This window comes from Dreissena polymorpha, chromosome 6 (assembly GCF_020536995.1).
Source record: "Dreissena polymorpha isolate Duluth1 chromosome 6, UMN_Dpol_1.0, whole genome shotgun sequence".
Lineage (NCBI taxonomy): Eukaryota > Metazoa > Mollusca > Bivalvia > Myida > Dreissenidae > Dreissena > Dreissena polymorpha.
The window spans coordinates 99429953-99447740 of NC_068360.1; the positions used below are offsets into that span (position 1 = coordinate 99429953).

Genomic DNA, 17788 nt, shown 5'->3' on the forward strand with positions numbered 1-17788 from the left:
TAATGTATGTGTTATATCGGTTTAACATGACCATGTGCTACCGTGTCAAACGGATCAGTACACGCACAGAAAATCTGACACATTGTAGGTTATTAATGTAAATTGTAATGATATTCATTTCAAATTGTAATGTATACTGTAACGGACGGACGAAAACATATTCGTCTCTATTCCTGAGTCGTGACAAAATGCGTACTGATAGAAAACAAAATCTGATAAGTTTTCAAAAATTTAGACGAAAGTCATTATATTAAGGATGCCTAAACGAAACCAACTCATTATAAGGCAAATTATTATACTTCCAGATAACGTTATGTAAATGTTATTATACATCTACGTGAAAACATGTTCACCAGCTATTGTGCATACAACGTGGTTTACAGAATTTATAGATTGTCCCTCAACAATATTGTATACCGTCATTAGAACCAAGCTATTTGGTGTGAGTTCAATATCAAATTGCGTTTTTAAAAGTTTAACGGCGCAAAATTACCATTGCCCATTATAATAGAATGCATATTTATGTGGCAAATCTGTACTTATGTGTCGATTATTTATTTTCAAGTTTTTAACAGAAGAAACATGTTTTTAGGGTTTCATGTCACACATGCAAACGAATAGTTTAATAAACAATGGTATGGCACATATAAATTGAAGTTTTCATTAAAAGTAATCTAGCTAGCGCCGAGATGCTTTGCCACTACACTCGTCGTATCGTCGTGGATCATATTGATACATTGCATGATGTATTGTTTCCATGGTATAAGTTTTGCGGGCAATGTGTATGAGCTCTTAAGTTTCAGAACAGCAATTTTTATAATTATATGGTCTGAAAAGATAACTGTCACAAATGTTTTCATTTTCGATTTTGCAAAAGTTTATCCTTGACCTATATGCGTGCCAACAATCAAATCAAAGCGGGATTTTTTCAATGCATACATATCAAAACGTAAAAGTAATATTGTTCGGTTGTCATTTTAGATTATGTTAACATAAATAACTAGATAATAATTATAATTTATCTTTCAATTTCCAGTTCCTCTTACTTCCTTGACCATTCTACCAGAGACGTCCATTGCGTATCCTGTTTTCAATGTTGTATCTACCTTCACATGCATCACTTCGTTAAGCCGGCCTGCTACTAGTATTCAATGGTTCAATGACAACAGAAACATAACATACCTTGCTTCCAATTCCATCAAGGACGACGTCGCAAGAAGTGATTTGCAATATACTTCTAACGTCAACAGTTACAGTGTTGGAAATATATCCTGCATTGCAAAGTATGAGTATACATCCATCTATAAGACTTTAACAGCCAACATAGGCATTAAAATACAGTGTAAGTAATTTATTGGTGTTTGATTTAATTGTCTGTTCTGCATTTTTAGGATTTTTTGACTCTATGTAGTATGCAAAAGTATGTTTATTGCAAATTGTTTTAATATTGCGTTACGCTTTCCAGAAAACGAGTGTCGGATCAATTTTCATTGAACATATTTTTAAACTCAATGTGTAGATGTCGTTTACAGTTCCAGTTTCTAAGCCTATAGTGAATATCAACAATGTAAGTGTATCAGCGTTCTCAATACGGGAAGGCAGACCGGTGCATTTGAATTGTTCCTCCTCTGGATATCCGCCTCCATCTTATCAGTGGTTTTATCCAGCTGGACAGTCGACCGGGGTACTTCTGCATATAGCATTCACTCGCCATAACGGCAGCGTGTCATGCATGGCACATAACCTTATGCGAACATTAGATGGCATCATTACTGCACAGGCTACAAAGGAGATAAGTGCATTAAACATTAATGTACTATGTAAGTTAGATAAGAGACATGTATATACTAAAAAATAATTCGGCACCACATTAAGAAAATATCTCTATTCAGATATGCATTTTAAATGTCGCCAGGTTGCAATAAAGTAAATAATACTATAACAAATACTAAATTTAGACAGTTACTTATACTTGGATGTAGTTGTTTTTGTTTCATAAATGACATAAAACAGAATGTAATCTACAATTACAGACACACCAGTCATAACGATCTTATCAAGCAAAGACAATAATGTAGAAATCATTGAAAACAATTTAACAGTACAGAGAGGTGACAACGTCAACATTGTCTGTACTAGCGACGCCAATCCCCCGGCAACGGTATTCTGGCATGGACAACTGAACGTTTCAGCAACACTAACCGTCACAAGTGTGCAACATGATGCTGTATGGACTTGCCAAGCTACAAACACTATGACCGAATTTGATGGAGTAATATCAACGTCTAATATAACAAGAAACGTATCCGCGAGAGTATTATGTAAGAACACATATGCACACATTTATTGCTAATTTTATACTAATGTTTATATTTGATGAATCATTAATGTATAATTTTCTGTCTGTAGATGGTCCTAGTATCCCTACAATCACGTATACAATTCTTACGAACTCTACTGCACATTGGAATACGTCACATGATCCAATTAAAGTCTTTGAAGGAAGTACCATCATGTTGATGTGCTCCGTTAACAGTTTTCCGAACTCGACATACACATGGGATGCAGGACACGAAGAGAGAATTCTAACGATAGTGAATGTGACACGAATAACGAACAAAATACACAAATGCAAGGCAACGAATGTTATGGAAACATCATTCAAAGGAAAAGTTATTGGCAGCAACTATTCTTTCGCAAACCTTGATATACTCTGTAAGTATAAGTGCGCATGTTAGTTTTGACAAGGCTCGTATACTTTGGTTCATAAAATATGCAAGCATCAAAGACATATGCTTTATATTTTTTAAGATGGCCCTGCGACCATAGCAGTCAGATACAACAACGTCACACCAATCGAGAATGAATTTAAAGTCATTGAAGGATCTTCGTTCACAATATTATGTTCAGCCAGCAGTAATCCAGCTTCTCGATATTCTTGGTTTGGTCCTTTTACTGGAGAAAGGGAGGTTCTGAGCATAAGAAATGTGAGAACTGACATGAACAGAAATGTAACTTGTAAAGCGGATAACACCATGGTAGATAGTATGGGGCAGATTGTTGTCGGGAATGCACATGTAACCGTTTTAATGGAAGTGTTATGTAAGTACATTTAGTAATTAATATTGACAATTGCTGAACATCTCTGCTTATATATTGAGCATCAACTGTTATTCTATATTTTTAACAGTTGTTTAAAAAACATTAACTTTCGTCAAGCCAATGTATGCACTACATAATATGAATAATCTAATAACGATCATCAGCATATTTTGTCAAAATAAGATCGCGTACTTTAATAAAGTACACAATAATAGGCTTATTTGATTTTACAGACTCGCCTGATGTACAACGTCTACAGAACCAAACCGTGCTACTCAACACTTCTCTCACAGTTTTGTGCAATTTGACCGATGTTGGTAATCCACCAGCCTCCAACTTTTCATGGATAAGGAAGGACAATGGCAAAGTGATGAGTACTGGGCAAACACTTACAATAAAAAGCATTAGATTGACAGATGAAGGGGAATACCAATGTAATGCTTCGAACAGTATGCAACCAATAACTAATGAAGTGCTATACGGAATAAGTCAGTCGACAGTCTATATAAATGTTGAATGTAAGATAAAATAATTATTTAGTACACAGGTGTTCAATCATTTAAGAATAAATATAGCAATATAGTAATGCTGACTTTATGTACAATAGTATGGGTTATCAAATCAAGCGAAAAAAGGTTCAGTATATTTGTATAATTTTTCCGTCGTTTGAAGAAAAATTTGAGAAACATTGCATGATGTGTATAATGCATATATTGACAAAACACGATGACATTGGTGAATAAAACTCGTATTTAGCTTGTTTGTAACTTATAGTGTTTGTCACACGTGTTGTTACTTTTGAATCGAACACGTACTCGATATTGTGCAAAATACAATTATATATGTCATAATTGCTGAAATATTTATCTAAATTGTTGTTAATCATACAATATCCACTTTTTGTATATCTGCACTTTGCCTACTTATTTCTTGGTATTAAAAGTAAATTTAAAACACATTTTTTTCCAGACGGAGCATATGTACGGGTATTCAAAGCAAATCAATCAAACAATAGCATCGTTGTTAACCAGGGTGAGACAGTAGATCTGGTATGTGATGCAGATGGTGACCCCGAGCCTGTGGTTCGTGTAATGAATACTACCCGTGGGAATGAAAGTATCTTAGTTGAAATAAAAGGAAACGAAGCTATATATCACATTCAACAAGCAAACTGTGAATATGATATTGGAAACTATACATGTTCGGCAAAAAATCATTATAACGAAGGGAGACAGTTGCTGGCACTTTTCGTTTACTGTAAGTATATTATTTCAATATAAATATTTGTTTTTCAATCAGTGGTAAAGAATATAAATTAGCACAGACTGTTTTAACAGGCTCACCTAGAACATCGCCGTTTTCTCCCCCGGTTACAACATTGTACAGAGCGCCTAACGACACTGTGTTGTTCACATTCACAATAATTGCCTATCCTAAGCCGACTTTACAAGATATCGTTTGGTACAAGCGGAATGCTGATAGTTGGAGGTTGTTATCCGATGACACCAACTTTGTGGTCGCTATCACTGATGATAGCATGCAGACACAGCTGAAGATATTCCATGTGCAACTTAAAGATTATACCGACTACATGGTGAACGTTTCTAACAAATGGGGTTCAACAGTGGAAGTGTTTACTTTAAAAGCGCAATGTATGTACCCGTAACTCCTCAATTATAAGTTCACATTTATCTCAAAATAACTACATTAAATATGTGTTTAACATCGTGTTACATAATGCATACATTTCAAATATCATATTAATTTATTACATTTACCGTATGTCATAGCAAAACCGGAAGTTCCGAAAGAAATACAAGTAAGCAGAACAGGACAAACGGAACTGATTATCGAATGGATCCCTGGTTTCAATGGCGGAAACAGTCAAACATTTACTATCAGGTACAAAGCATTAACCGATGGAAGCTGGATGTTTATTCCCATAAACATTTCTCACTATATTTGGACAATCGATGGGTTAAAGTCTGGAACGACATACCAAATTGAAATGATGGCACTGAACACAATAGGACACTCGGATTGGACACAAGAAATAAACATAACTACACTGTTTGATGCAGGTATTGAAAACTTCTTATATAATGTATATGTATCGAAACTTGTGTCTGGATATCGACAGTTTCAATATCACCATTATATTCGATGTATATTTACAAACGTTAATAATATATATATATGTACAGTTATAGTTGATAAGGGATCGACTTCATCTGCTATTTGGGGCTCGATAGGTGGTGCTGCAGGAGTGGTCATAATCGTCGCCGTTCTAGTTGTTATATGGAGACACAGGAAACGAGGTAAATTGCTCTAAGATCAGGTAAATGTATATATTAAGCATACATTAATAACATTCAAATAAGCTTCTTATAAACATACCATAATACATTAATATAAATATGTTTGTGTGAATGCATTGGACTATGGTGTGCCGTCTTATGTCTTTTGCTATTATTTTTATATTTTAATTGTGTATATCCCTTTGCAATGAACACCACTTTTTTGTGTTTTAGAAATGCAAAAATCTGATTTGAAAAAAATACGAACGAGAAGGTAATATAGTAATGTTATGCTTAGGGAAACCGCATTATTACTTTTTTCAACAAATAAACATGTGCGGTCCAAACGTATTATCTAGTCTCAATTCATGAATTTTATATCTTGTTGTTTGTTTGCTGTTTGTTATGATATTTTTGCATCGTATTATTTATGTTTTATTATGTTTTTAAGATTACTAAATCAATCTAATGGCGCATACGAAAACATCGGTAAGTATTTTCAACACAAACATGCGTTTTTATGGGTTGTTCAACTCATTTAAACAGTAAAATAATTGGTACGTACTTTGTATTGAATAAAAGGTAATTGCTGTCACAAATTCAAAATAAATAATATCAATCAACGTCATAGCATTATTTCATACACAAATTGCAAGGTATGGTAACATCCCGTATGGAAACAAAACCATCCGAAGAAGAAATGGAATCGTCTCGTTCCGATATTGATGATCCACGTCCATGTAAAGTTGGAAATAAATTAGCACCGCGTCTAAGCGAAAGGAAAGTACATAGTTCGGACAAGCGTAGACTGACATTAGTACCGGAAAACAAATATAAACAATCTCAGCAAAATAACTCACAATTTACAGCTGGGATCCAAAGTTTAAACAAACATAACACAGTTATATCAGACATCTCTAGCTCACCTTCAGCGGCAAATTCGAGTGATTCATCTTCTACACAACGTAGAGACTCCTTTTCTATCGAACATGATCCAATATACGACAACATCTACAAGAAAACGACTAATTTCAAGAGTAAAAACATTAGCATTCAGAACTTACGAGAGACTATCACTCAAGATAAAAACAATAAAACAGATGTTTTCACCGAATTTAGTGTAAGCATTTTTTAAATCATTTTTCTTTACAAAGTTCAGTAAGATTCTGACTACTATATTTGTAAAACTTCTAAGATTACTCAGAGTAAATTGTATCTTTTTTGAGCAACACATATTAATATGTAATTCCATATATATATTGCCAGGCATTGGGCGTCGTTAGTGAGAAAATAAAAGAGAGCAAAAACTCAGCTATTAAAACAGCCAATACATCGAAAAACAGATACAGAAATATGTATCCATGTAAGCAAGTTTTACACCTATATTTTATTTGTTTAGCCGGTATTCCTGAAAACCATGTAGTCGTAAGAACATATTTATCATTTACGCAAGTTGTTTTTTTTTCAGACGACAAAAATCGGGTTATTCTTTCTGTAATCGGAAAAGACATAGACACGGATTTCATCAATGCAAGCTTCATAGATGTAATGTATATTTTGTATTAAGGCTTTTTCCAGTATATGTATTGTTCAAGTAAATATAATAGTTCAAACATTAAACTCAAAACGTTTCATTTCAGGGATATTCCTCTACAAAGAATTATATCGCTGCACAAGGTTTATAAATTAGTTTCTTTATCTTAGTAATGCATTTAATGATTACTATAGTTAGAGTGTATGCATTTATTTATTATGTTTGTATGCATTTGTGTTTTTGTTTGCATTTCTTTATTTGTTAATTTTTGTATAATAAACTTCCTCATTAATGAATATATGTATGTATGTATTAATGTATTCATGCCTGTTTGCATGATCTCATGAATTGGTAGGACCATTAGCCAACACGATCGCGGATTTCTGGAGAATGATTTGGGAAAGTAATGTCCGAGTTGTGGTCATGGTAACAAATCTAGTAGAGTATTCGAAGGTATGTACACTAATCTCAATGTTGTAGCATAAAAAATGTATGCAGGGCTTGGTCGATTTACACTGATTATTTTATGAGTAAAATGTGCAAATCTGTTGGACAAATTACAACAAATTAACAGTTTTTAAAAACGCATATGTTTGCAGAGAAAATGCATCCAGTACTGGCCTAAAGACGCCGCCAATAACTGTCAGTATGGAGACTCTACAATACATCTTCTTTTTGAAGATATTTATGCCGACTTTGTTGTTCGCACGTTGGAATGCAATCGGGTATTTTTTTCATTATTTTACTTGTATAACTATAATAGATACCATACATTAATCTGCTCATGTAATTGTATATGAACGTTGAAAAATACTAATATTTTTTGTAGAAGGGTTTTTCAAAAACAATTACTCATCTACACTTCACGGCGTGGCCTGACAAAGACGTCCCAGACACAGCCCTTTCGCTTTTGCAATTTTGGCGGAAGGTTCGCAGCTTGGAGAGGCATGAGGAATCTCCATGGATTGTGCATTGCAGGTTTTGCTTTTTTTCAAATGTTAGAATATGGCATTTGTGTAAGCATGTACGATCTTTTGTTGTATTTTCCTGTACAATTATGTGCAATGGTTTATTATTTTCTTCAGTGCGGGTGTGGGCCGAACTGGCACATTTATCGCATTAGACTATCTTTACGACCAAGGGGTATCGGAGAAACATATAAACGTGTTTGACGCCGTGTTACTACTTCGTGAACAAAGGATGAACATGGTTCAGACAAAGGTTTGGAGCATGGTCATACATATTCAATAGAAACATTGACACCAAACAACGAAATCTTTGTTTCATACCGACACACGCGTATTTTTGGTTATAGTACACCTCAACGTACACTATCAATGGTTTATAATCACTACTGCATTAAAGAGTAAGGGGTATATCACTTATGACATCTACCTCTGTCGGTCGGTATGTCCTTAGGTAGGTTGTTCTTTAGTTCGATCCATAGATCTTTCGTGTACGCGCGATATCTTAAAAACGGTTTGACCGACGGCTATGCAAATGAGAAAAATAATTACTTAAGAACTAATAAAGGAGCCTATATAGTTTGATGTCAGATGTTGCTTAAGGTTAAGATCACACGAGCTTTTAAGTCAAATAGTTAACTATACTTGCCTTAAATACCCATAACACTTCCCTTTACAAGCCTATCAATTATGATAAAACACATACAAGTATGAGTTAAACAATTATTGGATATATACTGTTACTGGCATCAAAAAAATGTTTTCATTCATTTAATTTATCCAATTTTGACAGATTATTAGAATGTAGGATACCTAAGCTATACATCCTTTTTGACTGGTATTGGGGTAAGCAAAAACTCTGATTAAGTCTCTATTCAATTTACTAAACTGTCATAAAAATTGAGAATTTTTGAAATTCTGTTCCCCGATTCAATTTACATTCTTCTCAGTTAAGATTAGCTTAAAACAGTTCATTTTTAGGATTTGTAAAATATTGATGGTAATAAAAAGAAACATGTAACCTCTCACATGTCTCCATGCTAACCATTATTGTTTAAAAACATTTGCTTTTTGTATTTTTTTATGTATCTGGTTAATCTTGAAAAAGGATCCAGCGAGTTTCTTTCAAAATCAAACGATCGATGGTCAATATCAAAAGGACGACTTTGCAGCAAATCAGTTGTCATACACGCTTTACAATTATCGCTTATCAAAATTAAATCCCACGCTGAAAATAACAGTTAACGCCGTTAAGGCTAAAACAAACAATTTGGGTTAACTAACGTCGATATATTTGCTTGTTATGCTATTGCATTATTGTTTTGTACATAGAACCAGTATTTATACCTCCACGAAGTATTGTGCGAAGCTCTGTGTCCTGTTGGAGAAGTGCTGAATAACAAAACATTTTTAGAACAAAAATACACGTCCAACTATCTCAACGAAGAATACATGGTAAACATAATCGCTTGTTTTTTTTCTCAAAATAATCACATTTATATAAAAAATGTTATATTTGTAATAATGTTGAAACATATTTGATTTTCAAAACAAAATGTAGACCCATTGAACCGTGTGTTAATTGTGCTTCAACAGACAATTTGCCGCTCTCACATTGCTGAAAGCAAAGAAGAAACTGTAGATGATGTTTACCTAAGAGTTTTAGATGGTGAAAAACCCGAAAACATTGATAAAAACATCAGCCCATGTGTTATTCCAGGTACACTAGTTTTTTTCATAGTTGTCACACATAGACTTGTTTATTCGATATGGTTTCCAATGATCATATACTACGCAATAAATGTACATTGATTTTGCCATTATCACGTTTTTGTCAAACAGATGACAAATATCGCCCAGTACTGAACATGTCTGTCAACATAACGGGGCATACAGATTACATAAATGCCGTGTATCTATCGGTAAGTACTTGGAACAAATCTATATGCAATGCATTTCTATGAGATGGACATAATTCATTAAATGTATGTATTACCCTTTTTTGAATCACTATAAAGTTCTTTACAATTAGTGATACAATTATTTATAGCTAATGCCTTTGCGTTCATTTCAAAGTTATATTTTTTTTTATTTTTAGTGTTACTTACATTCACATGCTATTGCTTTTTAAGAGCTTTTAAAATTGTATTGTAGACATTTCAAAAAGGAGACAGGTTGATACTGACGCAGTCAGCAAATATAAGCTCAGATGTTGATTTCGTGCGTCTGCTGCACGACCACTATGTTCGGACGGTTGTAACCGTAGGCGATAAGGTTATATATTTTATGGAAACAATATATTCCAATTTTAAGCCTGGCATACACTGTCGGTATGTCAACGGATGACAATAATGTTTAGATTTTAATAAATTTGAATTACATGTTAGAAATAAATTACGTATAAAAAGATACATCATTCACACATATGTTTTAGATGGAACCGTACTTACCAGAGAATGGAGAAACTATTGTGATAGGTCCTTTCACCGCCTCATCCATATCATTTGAACAGAAGCAGCACTTCGAACAATATGTTGTGAGATTCAAACATATCGGAGAGGTACAAACCCATATTTTGTAAATAATCCTGTGAACTATATCTTATTGCTTGTTTTTAGATTATTTATTAATGTACAAATATGTCATGTTATCTCATTTTAGCGAGACGACTTCGATGTTCTCGTGTTTAGATTCACAAACTGGTCACAGCAGTTGGATTTGTGCCCGGCGAATGAATTGCTAAGTCTGCTAAACGAAGTTCAAGAACGCGCTGCAGCAGATGGACCAATGGTGATGCAGTGCCAGTATGTCATTTAATTGAATAATAATGTGGTCTTAGTTGTTTTAGTTATTATTTTCGATTTAACATGTACAGTGGCAAAGTGACAAAGTACGCTGACAATGCTACATTTTCTATCAACAATCAAATCTGATTTCTCATTTCCTCACCTCCTTATTTAAAGTGACGGGTACAGTCGCAGTGGTCTAGTGGCAGTGCTTTGGTGCCTAATGGAGCGCAGTAAACATGACGGGGAAGTGGCTGTGGCAGAAACAGTACGACTGATCAGGCGAAGGAGGCAGCAAGTCATAAGTAACGAGGTAAATTTGAGTTGCACTGATAAATAGGGAGTATATTTTGGTTGTCCTTACACAAAAGCATTGATCATTTTAACAGCTTAATAATGCTCATATTTTAAATAATAACATGATCTGTTACACAAAATGTTGTTTATTGAAAGTCTGAAAGCAATTTAAAATTATTAAAGCCTTCTCACTTAATAGTGTCCATTGCTTCGCACGCTATGTGAGTTAGAGAAACGACTATACACATATCGACATAAGAACATTCTGACACAAAAATGCATGGTCACTCGCAGAAAAAAACTGTTATACTTCTGACACACTGACTAAAAATCTCTCCATGGAGAGACTGAAAAACGCATTTACACACGTGAGTGGGATTCGAGATAAACTCTGAAAGCCGCTCGGTTAGTTCGCTACGTATGGCAACTGGAAAGCAAGAGGTTTTGGAAGCGAGAAGCAAAATCGCTGCACACTAAGAACGCCACTGCGACACACACACCCATCATTCTTAATTAAATACGCCTACGTGTAACCCCGGAGCATGCTTACATGGTTCTCTGTGACAAGAAAGTCAAAGACGAATTCAAAGGGACATATGGAGAGGTCGCAGTATAAAACATAACCTATGTTTGGGATAAGTTGTATTAGCAGCCTGATTAGTTCACTAGGTAGAGCACTTGCCTTGAGTTCATAGACTCTAGTTCTGATCATGCAGCTTCCTTTTCAACGCACGATCTTTGGTGGGATTGTCAGTGTTCGTTTGATGTTTGATACTATCTAATGATAATTGCAGATGCAAACAAAACATACATAACTCAAGAAAGAAACACAATATACACAGACATACAAATCCCACAGGAAACACGGGTACACAAAATAGTCAGAAAATACAAGACAACTAATGCACTAATTGACTTTTCAAACGACAAAACGCAATACCGACATATTTGCCGTATGTCATGCCGACAGAAAAAAAGTCAATTCAAAAAGACATTCTTATCGACAGACATACAGACATACAGAAGGGCGGTTGCATCAGCTATATAGCAGATAAACCAACCAATAAAAGCATTATAAAGGCAGATAGAACACGGGTAGATTGAAATAAGGTATACCATCTAGCAGTCCGTCTATCTGACAATCCAACCAATCGCAACGACACGCATCAAGACGAGCAAGCCAGAACATCGACGTAATGTAATCGTCACATACTAACCCACAAATAAGATGATCTACACTTATAATGATCGAAGAGCACACTGACATACATACTGACATACACACACATATACAATCTGATAAAAGACGGGCATAGAGAGTCATAGAAACAACGGCTGGCAGACGAATGGACGGGAAGACATTCCGACCATTTTAAAATCTGAAACAAAAACATATGGGCATGCCGGGAAACGATTCAGACTAGTAGATAAATAGAGAATTTGGCATAAACAGACACTTGTCCATACTAACATTGGTTGTATTGAATGCATAGTTGACTTACTAACATTTTGTTTTATATCTATTTTCTAAACATTTCAGGAACAATACCGTTTCTGCCATGAATTCATGAAGGAGTTTGTCGAGGGGTGTGCCATTTATGCAAATGCATGATGGGTAAACGACACAAAAGAAACAATAACCTTCCCGACTATGAGGAAACCGAGCAGAAATTGAAACTAAATGAGGAACAATTTGTGCTATTGACATTAGAAGCCCTCAATTGAAACAGAATTTATCTGTTTTTGCTAAGTATATGTATTCTATACATGCGCATTTCTTATCGGACCTTATATAAACTGATATTTAAATAAAGAATAAATATTTACTACTCTTTACATGTTAATAGCTAGAAACTTTTAATAATAATCTGACGCACATTAAAGACCTTTAATGCCACCTTTAACACTCATCTTTATTTTATTTACTTTATAAAAGTCCCTATCCTACTATTCAAACCAAAGTGGAGCTAGATATTAACATTCCGAAACACTCTTTATTATTAAATGAGTTAGAACTCACTACCTTTTTAATATATTTAAAAAAAATATGCTCAGTCACTTCGTCCTTTTAGTTTGCACCATCGTTAACAGTTTTCTAGTATCTGGTAAATCGACAAACATGTTTAAATTTGTCATTTTGTCTGTCAACAATCACCTTAAAACAAAAGCATTATGTAACGAATGTTGATGTTTGATTTTGCACGTGAAAGCTTTCAATTGGCATTAGTGTATTTAAATGCTACATCAAAAACTTTGTCCGCATATTGACCGCACACTGATGTTTGAATGGTATCAATGAAAATGATATGCGCATCAATATTTTACCGAGTTGAAACTCAAGAATACTTATAAAGCAAAGTGAGTGGTTCACCCAATGTTGAGTTTTTTTTTATCATATAGGGATTTGTAGCTTGAATAAAACACAAGCATGGGTTGATAAACTTCTTTTTTTCTGATTATGTCTCTTTGGTTCATTATTGCTTAATATTTTAAACAGCTTTTCTATATATAAATATGTAAATACATTTGTGAATATTCAATTAATCGTGAACGTTTTCTTATTAGGATAATAACTTGCCAATAGTCTTTTATTTGCATGTGAAATACTGATATTTAATTTATTGTATTTGCCTAAGAATGTTTATTTTTATGATATGTGCTTTAATACTATTTAATTAATATGTTAAGTTTACAGGCATCTCATACAAGTATATCACACACAGGAAAAAAGATATTATGAAGATATATGCATTGTCGTATTTGACAGAAACATAAATGTAGAAACCAACCCTTTATATTGTTCAGACATTGCATGGTTTGCTTAATACATAGTTGGTCATAATAATTTCCAAATAATATGCATTTGCATTTGCGAATAAAACAACTATTGACCATTATTTATGCACATGTACTTTGCTTATGACATATGTGTTGAATTGGAGTAATAAAATAGTCATCATATAACATAAATGTAACTTATGTGTTATATATTAATATCATAATTGAAAATTTACAACACATAATCACACACATTATACGTGGTTTGAATGAGATAATGATACTTTGTAAAGACCAATACTAATTTATGCATGGAAGCCTTCTTAAATAAAATGTCGCATTGTCTGATTACTTTAACTATATCGATATAATACTTGATTGCCACTTCTAAAAATTAATGCCCACCTATTTACTATTTTAAACAAAATTATATGTGATAAGAAACAGTTATTAATAACACTAACAGTATACCCGACGAATCGTTTCAATTAACACTGTTTTGCGTTTAAGAAATCAATCAATCGTATGATTATCAAAATAACACGCAATAATGATGAGCTATTCTAAAATTTACGTTACGTATCTACACCATGTATATGGTGTATAGTAAAAACACGGATCGTTCACTAAGTTGTAATAACTTTCTTTATGTGTGCGTAATAAAAGAAGCCTAACTAGCCTTCATGTATTTATATCGGACGCTCATTTAACGATCTCACATTTAATTCGCCACTCTTTAAAAAAGATGCTTTCAACGGGAAGGGAATACGCTGAAGTCCTACGCACATGAGCCAGTGAACAATGCATTTAGACTAATCAATTTAGCCCTAACCTGCTATCTGATATTGCACTTGAATGAGGCTCATGCAAGCCTGTTTGCAGCAAGCTGGATAGCCCTGACCTACATCCCTGCAGTCGTTGCATATAGCTATTAAATTATCAATTTCAAGCTTTGTTTATAGTTTATATGAATACCACATTACTTTTGGGACTCATTATAATATGTTTATGCGTCAATATCGATTGGCTCTAAATAACTAGAAATGTTAACAACCTACTCCTAAGGGTAAACAGATATGTGGACATTATGAACTAACGACAACGTGATACGTTCGTTTGATTCAATAAAATGTTCTCCATGACCAGATGTACACAATTATATTGATCGAAGCAAGCAATGAAATGCGGTCTAGACACTCATCGCTGTCAAATTAGATAACGCATACGCATTTTTGTTAACGTAATGATTCAAACATTTGCTATGTCATCATACAGCGTACATGTACACTGCACTTTGACTCAGGCTATTCAAGTATCTTATTTGTGTATAAGTTGATTTATAACCGGACATTTAGAAAATAAAATGTACATGGGTGCCTTTTTTCGGAAAACAGACTGACAAATACCATCCCACTCTACGAACAGTTAACTAAAGGAAGTTAAATATATAAATAGTTTCAACGATAACAAACACGCCTATCCGTGTTAGTCGTCGACAACACTTGAAAGTCATAAGTTTCTTCCTGTTTTTACAAGCTGAACAGGAACTTACATGAATAATTTCAATAGCAAAACCTTGCATGCTTGCAAAACCTCGTTCAGCGGATACAAAAAAACTACGCAGTGGAGTCGAATGCGACTGAGCGGGATTTCCCAAAGCCTTATCTTATTGCGCAGTACAATGTGAAACTATGAGCTGTTCGTCATATGGTTGTTATAAACAATGACATATATGAACTATGCGCTCAAACCCTCGCGTTCATGATGTTAAAGGTACAAGATCGTCAAAATGGAAAAAACACATGATAGAAGTACATCTATTGCTAATGCGTACCATAATTACATACACGAATTCGCTCTACATTGTTATATGATAGAGTATTTGTAAATTATATTTTATACTTTGGAATTTGAAACATTATTATGGCAACGTTTAAATATATACGTTTTCAAATTTATAAAAACACGTTATGCTGAAGGTTTAATAATCCTACAGTCAAAGATAATATTGTAAAATAAGTACAAAGAATTTTTGTTTTAAAGAGAGTATGCACGATTTTTATTTATATGTGTTTAATTGTAATATATAGATAAAAATATGTTACAATAACACAAAAAAGGCAAGAAAAAAATATACATTGAAGATGAATTTCATAAAATGCAGCGAATAAAAATTAGCGCCCCGAGCCGATTGTGAAGATATTTCGTACATATTTTCCTACAATAACCGCAGCATTCGTATTTTTATTAGGATCAGAGTTAGTGTTCGTATGTCGTATGAATACATATCGTTGCAGGGAATTAAAATGATCAGTCAAACAAAACTGTTTGTGTCGTATGAACGAATCTGCACTAAAACTAAATTTAGATTCACATCGTACAAGCATGATATACATGCTGGCTTTTTCAACTTTACATACATTTTCGCATTTTTCGACACATGTTCTTTTTAACTTTTATTTAAATTTATATTGAAATATATGTCTTTTAAGTTTTTTTACACATTTTTTATCAATTCATAAATATTTGACAAAATCGTGCATACTCTCTTTAATGTTAATCATCGCAAAAAAAAACACTAAGATATTTTGTCAAATGGTGTTATTGGTGCTTTAAAGTAAGCATGCTTTGCATTCCATAAATAATAAACCTTGGCATACTTAGCTGCATAATAATGCGGTTAAAGTCACGCGATCGGATAACTGTTGGAGGTCGAACAGCATGCGATAAAAGCGTGCATCAAGTATGATTCGTTTTATATGTTCCTTGAAGAAACACTTCGACAAAGGGAGTTAATACAGTGTTTATTTTATAAGCACGCATGCATGTTTACGTACCATTTTGTTTTTTCGTAAATTTACTAATGTTCCACCGCACCCACAATTTGTATCCATTTATACTAGACAGAAATAGAATTACGAGTTACAAGACAGAGGAAGATTTGCATGTGAAGCAACAATTCAATAAGCTGAATAAAACGAAGACGAATTTGATTATGATGGTGTTGGTGATTATGATGATGATAATGATGATGAAGTAGCTGCTGCTGTTGCTTCTGCTGCTGTTGTTGCTAATGACGATAAAGATGATGATACAAATGATGAAAGAGATGATGAAAGAGATGATGATAGAGATGATGATGATGATGACTATGACAATGATGATGATTTTCACAATTTATTTACAATTATGTTAAGAAGGACCTAATTGTCGTACGGAGTGATTTTATTTTACAAACGTACGTTCAAATATGATTGGAAGTTCATAATCAACACATATTGGAACACGTGATGCAAATAACAAATTTTACGTTAAGTGTTGTCCTATCAAATTGATGAATGAACACATACACAACAAGAAGTTTAACGATTGGGTTACCATGGTGTCGTAAAGAATTAGTCAGTTGTTTATCATATATCTTATATATTAACCGTCTATTAACCGTTATACCTGTATTTCGTTTGTAAAACCGTAACAGTTAAAGTTAAATGTCGCAGTGGTGTTGAAGTTTTGATCGTTTTTGATAAAAGTCTGATTGGCTCTTAAGTTCCTGAATATACAGTAAACGAGTATTTGCCAAATGAAATAATAATAATTTACTATGGCAGTTCTCAATCACTTCGGGCATGTCAAGCTCCTCAGTTTTATCCATGTCTGCAAACTTTGCCTCGAGCTGAGCTGCTTTGTTCAAGGCTTTCGATAAGAAGACACCTGCCTTGACAACAGAGGTAGAGATCGTCTGCATTTTCCTATCTAAAGACCTGCTCTGCTAGGACATAACATCCCAGACAAGTTTGTTCATTTTGGCTGTGCAGAGCCCCTCACAGTTCCCAGGTCTGGGACAATTTTCGTCCTTTACCATTTTTACCAAGTTCCTCCTCCATGCCTTTACTGTAAAGTGCATTTATACCCGCAGCCAAGACTGGGTCTACATCGTCACCGCAAATATCCGCCATTTTGAATTTATTTGCGAGTGAGGAAAAACGGCTCAAGACAGGACGGTTTTCTTCACTAGGGTCAGTATTGCCC

At 34.0% G+C, this 17788-nt stretch overlaps 2 protein-coding genes across 2 annotated transcripts; both read left to right on the forward strand.

Annotated features, from left to right (window-relative positions):
- Nucleotides 1-2498: 2498 nt before the first annotated feature.
- Nucleotides 2499-5456, forward strand: LOC127836615 (synaptogenesis protein syg-2-like). The gene is made up of 7 exons (XM_052363284.1): nucleotides 2499-2715; nucleotides 2812-3102; nucleotides 3336-3620; nucleotides 4072-4359; nucleotides 4440-4754; nucleotides 4893-5183; nucleotides 5307-5456. Exons 1-7 carry the CDS (start codon nucleotides 2514-2516, stop codon nucleotides 5432-5434), a joined length of 1800 nt encoding a protein of 599 aa, XP_052219244.1. The 5' UTR covers nucleotides 2499-2513; the 3' UTR covers nucleotides 5435-5456.
- Nucleotides 5457-5853: 397 nt separating this feature from the next.
- LOC127836614 (receptor-type tyrosine-protein phosphatase S-like) lies at nucleotides 5854-13951 on the forward strand. Its single transcript, XM_052363283.1, has 17 exons — nucleotides 5854-5888; nucleotides 6056-6519; nucleotides 6666-6762; nucleotides 6868-6944; nucleotides 7040-7076; nucleotides 7289-7386; nucleotides 7533-7658; nucleotides 7763-7911; nucleotides 8019-8154; nucleotides 9231-9353; nucleotides 9495-9618; nucleotides 9741-9820; nucleotides 10053-10172; nucleotides 10333-10458; nucleotides 10560-10702; nucleotides 10862-10997; nucleotides 12522-13951. Exons 2-17 carry the CDS (start codon nucleotides 6058-6060, stop codon nucleotides 12591-12593), a joined length of 2106 nt encoding a protein of 701 aa, XP_052219243.1. The 5' UTR covers nucleotides 5854-5888; nucleotides 6056-6057; the 3' UTR covers nucleotides 12594-13951.
- Nucleotides 13952-17788: the final 3837 nt, after the last annotated feature.